We start from the raw sequence: 11,976 nt of genomic DNA on the forward strand, positions 1-11,976 counted from the left end.
ACACTACATGATACACTACGCTATACTCTACTGCTCACTGTTACACAACACACTACACACTACTGTACACTACGCGAAACCACTACGTTGTACACTGCACTATACACTAACCGACTGCTCTAACCCCTAACCCCCTTACCCACCCGGCCTCACAGAGGACCTCGCGGCAAAACGAAAAACCAACAAGAGCGACAAACCCTGTCTTGCCCGCGCGCGTGCTCGGGCGCAGCGATGTCGCCACCGAACGCCACCTCCCTCCGCGGGCCCCTCAACGCGACCGCGTGGGATCCCGCTCCTCCGGCGGGGCCCCCCGCCGGAGTGACCGCGTGGGAGTCCCCGTGGGCGCTCGCCTTCATGTCGAGCCCCTTCCGCGAGCCGCCGTCCCTCCGGCCCCTCTACGTCGCCCTCTTCGCCGCCGCCCACGCGGCCATCGTCGCGGGCAACTCCCTCCTCCTCGCCGCCATCCTCCTCGACCGCCGCCTCCACAGGCCCATGTTCGTCCTGCTCGCCAACCTGGCCGCCTGCGACCTCCTCGGCAGCGCGGCGACGCTCCCCGGCTACGCCCGCTACGCCGCGGGCGTAGCCGACGGCGTGCCGCTGGGCGCGTGCCTGGCGCAGATGTTCGTGGGCCACGTCTACGGCGCCCCCCTCGCGGGCCTCTCCCTCGCCTCGATGGCCGTGGACCGCGCGCTCGCCGTCCGCCTGCCCCTGCGCTACGCGGCGCTCGCGACCAACTGGCGGGCCCTCGCCACGTGAGCCGCCGCGGCCGTCGACGGCGCCGCCGCCGCGGCCTCGGCGCTCGGCTTCGCGGCGCTCGCCGCGCGCCTCCGGCTGTGCGGGGAGCGCCCCGTCGCTATGCCGCACTGCGACCACTTCGCGCTCGTGCGCATGGCGTGCGACGACGCCGCCGGCGGCGACGCGTCGGTCAACCGCGCCTACGACCTCGGCGTCAAGGCCGCGCTGCTCGCCGGCGGCGCGGCCACGGTGCTGGCGTCGTACGCCCTCGTCGCGACGCTCGGTTGCGGCGGGGCCCGCGACGGGGCGGAGCGGCGGGGACGGGGGAAGGCGCTGCGCACGTGCGTCACCCACCTGATGGTGTTCCTCGTGCTGCAGGTGTCCGTGGTGCTGCTCATCGCGCAGAACCACATCCAGAGGTACCTGGTCGACTCCGTCTACCTGCCCGCCTACCTGGCCATCAACTTCCACGTGGTGCCGCCGCTGCTCAACCCCATCATCTACGGCCTGAGGACGGTGGAGATCCAGCACGGCGTCCGGAAGCTGTTCCGGAGGAAGGTGCTGCCCATCACTCATTAAGGAGAGGGGAGGGTGGGGGGGGGGGAACCCCCCCAACCCCACCCCCCCTCCTCCCAACCACCCCCCTCCCCCTAGACCCAGAATCATACCGCTGGAGGTATCCGGTGAGCCACGAAGCTCTTTTGTCAGAGATGTTCCAGTAGGGGCGCGGGGTAAGAACGTTACGACAACAACAACAAACGCAGGTTACACAGACACGATAGGAGTGCAAAGTACAAGAAAGGCCAACACAATCACCCGCACGCATATGTAGAGGCTGTGCAGGTGTAGAAACAGCGCGTGGGTGGAGACGGTGCGTGGGTGGAGACGGTGTGTGGGTGGAGACGGTGCGTGGGCGGAGACGGTGCGTGGATGGAGATGGTGCGTGGGTGGAGACGGTGTGTGGGTGGAGACGGTGTGTGTGTGGAGACGGTGCGTGGGTGGAGACGGTGCGTGGGTGGAGATGGTGTGGGTGAAGACGGTGTGTGGGTGGAGACGGTGCGTGGGCGGAGACGGTGTGTGTGTGGAGACGGTGCGTGGGTGGAGACGGTGCGTGGGCGGAGACGGTGCGTGGGTGGAGACGGTGCGTGGGTGGAGACGGTGCGTGGATGGAGACGGTGCGTGGGTGTAGAGACGGTGTGTGGGTGGAGACGATGCGTGGGTGGAGACGATGCGTGGGTGGAGATGGTGCGTGGGTGGAGACGGTGTGGGTGTAGAGACGGTGTGGGTGGAGACGGTGCGTGGGCGGAGACGGTGTGGGTGGAGAAGGTGTGTGGGTGGAGACGGTGCGTGGATGGAGACGGTGTGTGGGCGGAGACGGTGTGGGTGGAGACGGTGTGGGTGGAGACGGTGTGGGTGTAGAGATGGTGTGGGTGGAGACGGTGTGGGTGTAGAGATGGTGTGGGTGAAGACGGTGTGTGGGTGGAGACGGTGCGTGGGTGGAGACGGTTTGTGGGTGGAGACGGTGCGTGGGTGGAGACAGTGCGTGGGTGGAGACAGTGCGTGGGTGGAGATGGTGCGTGGGTGGAGACGGTTTGTGGGTGGAGACGGTGCGTGGGTGGAGACGGTGCGTGGGTGTAGAGACGGTGTGTGGGTGTAGGAAGAGTACGTGACCCGGCGGTCAAGAGGGGTAATCACGGAAGCGTGACCATCCGGGAAGTTCGGGAACGGGCTAGAGGGTTCGAGAAAAACGGTGGGCGTTAGGTGGCCGGAGGATGGAGCGATGGCCACGCAGGGAATAAAAGGCGGTGAGAGGCGAGGTTCGGGGCTGCCATGGGATTGGGGTCGACTGTCTCCACGCCGTCGCTGACTTCACGCCGTCGATGTCATAGCGTCGTCGCTGCTTGCGTGCCATCCCTGGTCCAAGTTATCCGCGCGTTATCCCTCTCCAAGTTCAAGTCATGTGCGCGAGACGCCCTAAATAATAAATAAAGAAATCTCTATAGTACAAGTTGTCCCAGAGTCACTACACATACACAATGCAACACGAAACCATCTCCCCATCCTACCAGGGCAAAAACCCCACTTGAGGGTATTAACTAATTATCAGAGTGGGTTTTTTTGTTTGCATTTAAATGACTGCAAGTATTGTGGTCAATGCAGTGGCATGAATCCTCGTAAAAAGGTTTCAGTTTTGTTGCCAAGAAACAGGGGAAAAACCCTATGATTATATTTATTATATTTTGGTACTGGCAAAGGAGGTCTAATGATGATGATGCTCACCCCGAGCCCTCATTACTTTGATAGTGGCATTGTCTTTGAGCTGTGTGACGCCTTCTGCCGTCATCTGGTCGAGCACCAATTGGGTCGAGGCTCAAAAGAAAGCCGTCTCTGGTGTGGACCAATCAGTTTTAAGGACAATGCATATATTATCACAGTATGTTTTTTGTTTGCATTATTGACTGCAGGTATTGTGGGTAATGCAGACATCAATCCTCGTAAAAAGGTTTCAGTTTGGCTGCCAAAAAACAGGGGAAAAACTCTATTATTATATTTTGGTACTGGCAAAGGAGGTCTAATGGGGTAATAACTTATTTCAAAAAAGAAGCGACCTGGCTGGCCACAAATGATGGCCGCTCAACAACGTGACCCCTTTAATAATTTTGGGGCCATTTAAAGCCCCCCCCCCGCCCCCCGTCTCGCTCTCTCGTTGCTTCTCACTTCTCGCTCCCCGCACCACGGACACCAACGTGTCCACTGCAGCACACAGAGCGAGCATCTTTACCGTCAACACGACAACAACAACAACAACAGCAGCAACGACAACGACGACCTGCATCTTCCGTTCCACCCTTAGAACAACAACACCCCTATCACTACCCCTATCGCTACCACTATCGCTACCCCTATTGCTACCACTATCACTACCACTATCGCTACCCCTATCGCTACCCCTATCGCTACCCCTATCACTATCCCTATCGCTACCCCTATCGCTACCCCTATCACTACCCCTATCACTACCTCTATTACTACGCCTACCACTACCCCCATCATTCCCCCTATCGCTACCCCTATCACTACCCCTATCGCTACCCCTATCCCTACCCCTATCGCTACCCCTATTGCTACCCCTATCACAACCCCTATCACTACCCCTATCGCTACCCCTATCGCTACCCCTATCGCTAACCCTATCACTTCCCCTATCACTACACCTATCACTACCACTATCATTTCCCCTATCACTACCCCTATCACTACCCCTATCACTACCCCTATCACTACCCCTATCACAACCCCTATCACTACCGCTGTCACTACCCCTATCACTACCCCTATCACTACCCCTATCACAACCCCTATCACTACCACTGTCACTACCCCTATCACTACCCCCTATCATTCCCCCTATCACTACCCCTATCACTACCCCTATCACTACCCCTATCACTACCACTATCACTACCCCTAGCACTACCCCTATTACTACGCCTACCACTACCCCTATCATTCCCCCTATCGCTACCCCTATCATTCCCCCTATCGCTACCCCTATAACTACACCTATGATGATTGCGATAATCCTCGTCGTCAGTGAGACATCTTTGGGTCGAGGCTCAAAAGAGGCTCAAAAGAAAGCCGTCCCTTGGTGTGGACCAATCAGTTTCAAGGACAATGCCACATATATTATCATAGTATGTTTTTTGTTTGCATTATTGACTGCAGGTATTGTGGTTAATGCAGACATCAATCCTCGTAAAAAGGTTTAAGTTTGGCTGCCAAAAAACAGGGGAAAAACTCTATTATTATATTTTGGTACTGGCAAAGGAGGTCTAATGGGGTAATAACTTATTTCAAAATAGAAGCGACCTGGCTGGCCACAAATGATGGCCGCTCAACAACGTGACCCCTTTAAGAATTTTGGGGCCATTCAAAGGCCCCCCCCCCCCCGTCTCGCTATCTCGTTGCTTCTCACTTCTCGCTCCCCACACCACGGACACCAACGTGTCCACTGCAGCACACAGAGCGAGCATCTTTACCGTCAACACGACAACAACAACAACAACAGCAACGACAACGACGACCTGCATCTTCCGTTCCTCCCTTAGAACAACAACACCCCTATCACTACCCCTATCGCTACCACTATCGCTACCCCTATCACTACCACTATCACTACCACTATCGCTACCCCTATCGCTACCCCTATCGCTACCCCTATTGCCACCCCTATCGCTACCACTATCGCTACCACTATCGCTACCCCTATCGCTATCCCTATTGCTACCACTATCGCTACCCCTATCGCTACCACTATCGCTACCACTATCGCTACCCCTATCACTACCACTATCGCTACCCCTATCGCTACCACTATCGCTACCCCATTACTACCCCTATCGCTACCCCTATCACTACCGCTGTCACTACCCCTATCACTACCCCTATCACTACCCCTATCACTACCCCTATCACAACCCCTATCGCTACCCCTATCACTCCCCCTATTACTACCCCTATCGCTACCCCTATCGCTACCCCTATCGCTACCCCTATCGCTACCCCTATCGCTACCACTATCGCTAACCCTATCTCTACCCCTATCACTACCACTGTCACTACTGCTATCACTACCACTATTACTACCCCTATCACTAACCCTATCACTACCCCTATAACTACCCCTATCACTACCCCTATCACTACCCCTATTACTATGCCTACCACTACCCCTATCATTCCCCCTATCGCTACTCCTATCAGTAACCCTATCGCTACCCCTATCACTACGCCTATGATGATTGCGATAATCCTCGTCGTCAGTGAGACATCTTCATCGGCATCATCATCATTGTCAATACATCATCATCAATACATTCATTGATATCGTCTACGTGATGATCGTTAACCCAAGACATCATCATCACTGTCAATACAACATCATCAATAAATATACCAAAATCGTCTACGTGATGACCATCAACCCAAGACATCACCATCATCATTGTCAAGAGATCATCATCATCATCACGGATTTAAACAGAGGTACACCATCACCATCAGGATCAATATGGGACATGGCTATCATCGGCATAACGTGTATTATTATCATCATCATCAGCAGCAGCAATTCAACATACACATCATTCATAATAAAGGTTCGTGGGTTAGATCGAATTATTTATAAATGCGTCGCAACCCTCTACCACCCGACATGGCCAATCAGTAAAAAAAAAGTGTCACGTTGACAAAAGACCAAATAGTTCACGACTTCAGCCCACCGGTGTGTTGAAGAGTGAATCCACAACATTTACAATTTTTGAGTAGCACGACGTTTCGCCAGTAATTACACGTCCAGCATCAACGGGGGATGTGCCGGAATAGTGAAGCCATCCCACGTGCTCCCGGATGACTTCATCGTTGTTGAACCTCATCAGGTGAAGAGATCAGATGCGGGGGGGAGTGGGGGGGTGTAAGCAATTACGTAATAGATCAATCATCAGCCACTTAGCATGTGACTCACCTGTAAGGAATTGCAATGTGCGTGTTGTTCATTACTTAGTAGTACGCTCCCAGGCTACGCTGGAGTCTGTAGCCATCACAGCGGTTGAAATTCTTTGAATTCTTCTCAATTTCGAATGGATTCTCGAGCTAGTCTTGGCCAGCATTAATAATTCGTGTCGTGCATTAACACTTCGCCGTTATCAAAATCAATCGAGTGTTCTTGTCAGCAGTCTGCCACTGCTGACAGCTGTGTCTGGGAGAATTTCTTGTTGCTCGGTGTTCTTTTAGTCTCACGCTCGCTGATGTTACGTCCCGTCTGTCCAATAGGGCATTTACAGCGTAAGCAATTGCTCCGATATACACCTTGTGTCGATAGCTTCGGTAATTCATCTTGAAATTTCGATTTAAAGCTTTCGTGACTGCAATGATTCATCTTCTTTGGTTCTTTCGGTAAAGTCACATAGAATGAGAATAAAATAATAAATTGATAAAATAAAATAACACAATAATATTCTCACGACGTTTCGGCCACAACACAAGCGGCCTTCATCAGGTGAAGGGACGAGGTGAAGGGACGAGACTGTCTGGTAGGACACTCCAGCGCTGTCCTACCAGACAGTCTCGTCCCTTCACCTGATGAAGGCCGCTTGTGTTGTGGCCGAAACGTCGTGAGAATATTATTGTGTTATTTTATTTTATCAATTTATTATTTTATTCTCATTCTACGTGGTGGTGACTTTACCGAAAGAACCAAAGAAGATGAATTCATCTTTAGTACAACACACTAGTTTAACTGTGTAGGAACCTCCTGGTGGTTACTACACCAGCAGCCCGCAGGGATTATTGTGTCCGTTCGTCCGTCGTGCATCCAAAAGTGGGAGGGGAGGGGCTGGGTGGAGAGGTTGGGGGGGCTGGGTGGGGAGGGAGGGGCTGGGTGGGGAGGGTGGGAGGGGTGGGGAGGGTGGGAGTGGTGAGGCTGGGTGGGGGAGGGGCTGGTCACCCCGTGGTGCCCTTATAAAACTCACCTACTCAAGCCGGCTTGTCCACGCCCTTACAGTCGGGCAATATTGTGTGGAATGCACCACGTGGTGGTGCCGCCGCTGACCCTGGCCATTGACAAGAGCAACCCAACGTTCCTACCAGCTCCTCCCTCCGCAGGAGAATGTGTTTGAATGTTGTGTACCATACCGAATCTCACTTTGATGTTTTTGCTTTTGTAAAACACGGGTTAATTTGTCAGTAACTCCAGAGAGATATATATATATAGTAATTTTATTGTTTTTGATAATCTGATCACTTTCAGCAGTGTTGTAGTTCGAGCTGCGATGTAGTCGCACGTTTTCAAAAACGGCCGTGTCTGTCACAAGCGATAGCTCAAACAAAGTCGGCTCATCATCATCGTCATCATGTGGAAATGTAAAGCAGTGGCCAAATACTCTAAAAGAATTTAGATTGAAAGCTTTCGTGACTGCAGGGATTCATATTCTTGGTTCTTTCGGTGAAGTCACCACGTAGAAGGGAAACAATAAATATAATAAAAATATAAAAACAATGCAATTCTCACGACGTTTCAACTGCAACACGAGCAGCAATCATCATCAGGTTATGAAAACCACAACAAGAAAATTTGAAAAAACAGTGGCGTTATTTTTAACGTTAGCACCACGGAGGTGCAAACGTACACTCCACATATCCTGTACACCAGGCGAGGTAGTCAACATCTCACCACCGGGAGAGACAGAGAGACGCACACTCCACATATACAGCAGGCGTCAGGGTCGGGATTGGACACACGACCTCCTGTACACCAGGCGATGTAGTCAACATCTCACCACCGGGAGAGACAGAGAGACGCACACTCCACATATACAGCAGGCTTCAGGGTCGGGATTGGACACACGACCTCCTGTACACCAGGCGAGGTAGTCAACATCTCACCATGGGGAGAGAGAGGAACACGACAAACTCCAAATATACAGCAGGCATCAGGGTCGGGATTGGACACACGACCTCCTGTACACCAGGCGAGGTAGTCAACATCTCACCACGGGGAGAGAGAGAGAGACGCACACTCCAAATATAGAGCAGGCATCAGGGTCAGGATTGGACACACGACCTCCTGTACACCAGGCGAGGTAGTCAACATCTCATCACCGCGGCATCTCGATGTGCTTTGTCGTAGGGCGATTCTCCGATATGATGACGTTAGGCAAAGCTGGAAGTGGTGGTGGTACAGCAGGGGGGTACAGGTGGTGCATCGGCCAGTCGTCTCAGTCAGTCGGCCCGTGGCACGTGTTGGGGCTGCCCCGTGACCTCCTGGTGCACCTAGCCTGGCACAGTAAGGGGGCACAGGTGGTGCATCGGCCAGTCGTCTCAGTCAGTCGGCCCGTGGCACGTGTTGGGTCTGCCCCGTGATCTCCTGGTGCACCTAGCCTGGCACAGTAGGGGGGCACAGGTGGTGCATCGGCCACTCGTCTCAGTCAGTCGGCCCGTGGCACCTGCTGGGTCTCAGCGAGCTGTTAGCAATTTTTTTTCTACTTTTTATTTTTGCACTCCGGGTCGTTTGTATCGCTTGCTGTCTTAGTCGGTATTGTGACTCGCAGAAACCCCAACCCTCCCGCCTCCCTCCCTCCTCCCTCCCTCTCCTCCTCCCTCCCTCTCCTCCTCCCTCTCCTCCTCCTCCCTCTCCTCCTCCTTCCTCCCTCCTCCCCCCTCCCTCCCCTCCTCCTCATCCTTCTCTCCCCTCGCCCCTCCCTCCCCTCCTCCTCATCCTTCTCTCCCCTCCCCCCTCCCTCCTCCCTCCTCCCCCCTCCCTCCTCCCCCATCCCTCTCCTCCTCCCCCCCTCCTCCCTCCTCTCCTCCTCCCCCCTCCTCCCCCCTCCCTCTCCTCCTCCTCATCCTCCTTCCCCCCATCCCCCCCTCCCCTTCCCCCCACCCCCCATCTCCCCTCCCCCCCCTCCTCCCTCCCTCCCTCCCTCCCCCTAGCCCCCTCCTCCTCCGCTCTAAATAAAGATTCCAGCTCTGCTCGCCTATTGCGTATTTGGTCTGATGATGATGATGACATGATGATACATTTCCGTGATTTTAATAATCTATTTATTTGAATCAGAAATATATATTTATATTTACTTATATTTCAAGACGATCTAGCGGTGCCCTTAAACCTGTCATCGAACATCAGCACAGGAATTCGGAATATTCATTTAGACCGTGGCAGGAGGAATCCGTTGAGCTGCGAAGCTCTTTGCTCACAGATGGTGCAGTCGGGGGCCACGTGATCAGCGCGTTACAAACAACAACAACAAGAACAAACATAATATTTTATTTATTTAAAGCTTTCGTGACTGCAGGGATTCATATCCTTGGTTCTTTCGGTAAAGCCACCACCACGTAGAAGGGAAACAATAAAATAATAAAAAATATAAAACAATACAATTCTCACGACTTTTCGACTGCAACACAAGAAGCAATCATCATCAGGTGTGAAAACCACAGCAAGAACATTTGAAAAAAGTGGCGAGTTTTTTTTAGCAATCACGGAGAGCGATTTAACAGTTTGTTCAGATGGACGAGTCCATCTATTTTGATTTAAAGCTTTCGTGACTGCAATAATTAATATGCTTAGCTCTTTCGGTAAAGTCACCTTGAAGGGAAACAATAAAATAATAAAATATATAAAACAATAACAATTCTCACGACGTTTCGACCATAACACACGTCGTGAGAATTTTTATTGTTTTATATATTATTATTTTATTGTGTCCCTTCAACGTGACTTTACCGAAAGAGCTCAGAAAATGAGTCCATCTATGTTCGGAGAAGAGGAGGGGGGGAGACGAAAAATAATGGATGCGGTCTGAAAGCCACCGTAAGCGTGAACATTCGATTAAGACCCGAAATGATTTATCAAATCCTTCCAATGAATGCTAAGCCAGAATCCATCTTCTCGGTTGAAATTTCCTCTCTGTTTGTATATGTGGATAGCCTCTTTTCCGAACATAGATGGACTCGTCCATCTGAATAACTGCCAAATCGCTCTCCGTGGTGCTGACGTTAAAAAAAAAAACCCGCCACTTTTTTCAAATTTTCTTGCTGTGGTTTTCACACCTGATGATGATTGCTGCTTGTGTTGCAGCCGAAAGATCGTGAGAATTTTATTGTTTTATATTTTTATTATTGTATTGTTTCCCTTCTACGTGGTGGTGACCGTTACTGAAAGAACCAAGAATATGAATCCCTGCAGTCACGAAAGCTTTAAATCGAAACAAACAGAATACTCACAAACACCGTGTACGAGAAATATAAGCAAGCTGGAATCCCATGGTAAACTGGACTTCGATGGTAAACTGGACTTCGATAGTAAACTGGACTTCGATGGTAAACTGGACTTCCATGCTAAACTGACCTCCCATGGTAAACTGGACTCCCGTGGTAAACTGAACTCCCATGGTCAACTGGACTTCCATGGTTTAACTTAACTACCATAGTAAACTGGACTTTCATGGTAAACTGGACTCCCATGGTATAACTTAACTCCCATGGTATAACTTAACCACCATGGTATAACTTAACTACCATAGTAAAATGGACTCCCATGGTCAATTGAACTCCCATGGTAAACCGGACTCCACACCCCCCCTCCCCTCCCACCCCCGTCAGCCCCGTGGATGATGATGCTGATGATGATGTTGGTGATGTTGATGAGTCTCCCCGGAGTGCCAATTAGGGGCCCGCGCTGGGCCCTATCCACCCTCGGACTAATTGCTTCTCTCGTTCGTTCTTAAGTCCGCTGCTTCTCGATGTCCCAGTGGAGTCACCCACCAAAGACAAAGATCCCCCGTGTAGCCTCAACAAGCTGTTTGGGGCAAGTGGCTGTGAGTAGCGAGCAGCACGGGTGAAGGCCTGGAGCGGCAGCGCCAAGCCCGGCCACCAGGTACTCATTTGAGGCTGAGTCGACTTAGGGGAGGTCCAGGGCAGGTTCAGGTAAACGTCACCGGTGGTGTTGGCCGTGAATGGAGAATCGAACCTGGGTCGCCGGGTTCGTAGCGCAGCAGAGCGCTGACCGCTGCACCACCGCTCACCACTAACACTACCAACACTACCACTACCACGAACAACACTACCACCACCACCACTACCACCACTACCACCACCACTACCACCACTACCACCACTAACACCACCACCACTAACACCACCACCACTACCAACACTACCACCACCACTACCAACACTACCACCACTAACACCACTAACACCACCACCACCACTACCAACACTACCACCACTACCACCACGACCACTACCACCACCACTACCACCACTACCACCATTACCACCACGATCACCACCACTACCACCACTACCAACACTACCACCACCACTACCACCACCACTACCACCACTACCACCACGATCACCACCACTACCACAACTACCACCACCACCACCACCACTAACACCACCACCCACACTACCGACACTACCACCACTACCAACACTACCACCACTAACACCACCACCACTACTAACACCACCACCACTACCAACACTACCACCACCACTACCACCAACAACACTACCACTACCACCACTACCACCACTACCACCACCACTACCACCACGACCACTACCACCACCACTAACACCACCACTACCAACACTACCACCACCACCACTACCACCACCACTACCAACACTACCATCACCACTAACACCACCACCACCACTACCAAC

At 52.5% G+C, this 11,976-nt stretch overlaps 1 protein-coding gene across 1 annotated transcript; it reads left to right on the forward strand.

The window, feature by feature from the left end:
* The first annotated feature begins 231 nt into the window (after positions 1-231).
* LOC116957144 (olfactory receptor 52K1-like) lies at positions 232-1,315 on the forward strand. The gene is made up of 2 exons (XM_032979109.2): positions 232-747; positions 844-1,315. The coding sequence occupies exons 1-2, from the start codon at positions 232-234 to the stop codon at positions 1,312-1,314; spliced, it is 987 nt and encodes a 328-aa protein (XP_032835000.2). The 3' UTR covers position 1,315.
* Positions 1,316-11,976: the final 10,661 nt, after the last annotated feature.

The sequence above is a fragment of the Petromyzon marinus genome, chromosome 70 (genome assembly GCF_048934315.1).
Source record: "Petromyzon marinus isolate PM22_M1 ecotype Great Lakes invasive population chromosome 70, UKy_Petmar_22M1.pri1.0, whole genome shotgun sequence".
NCBI lineage: Eukaryota > Metazoa > Chordata > Hyperoartia > Petromyzontiformes > Petromyzontidae > Petromyzon > Petromyzon marinus.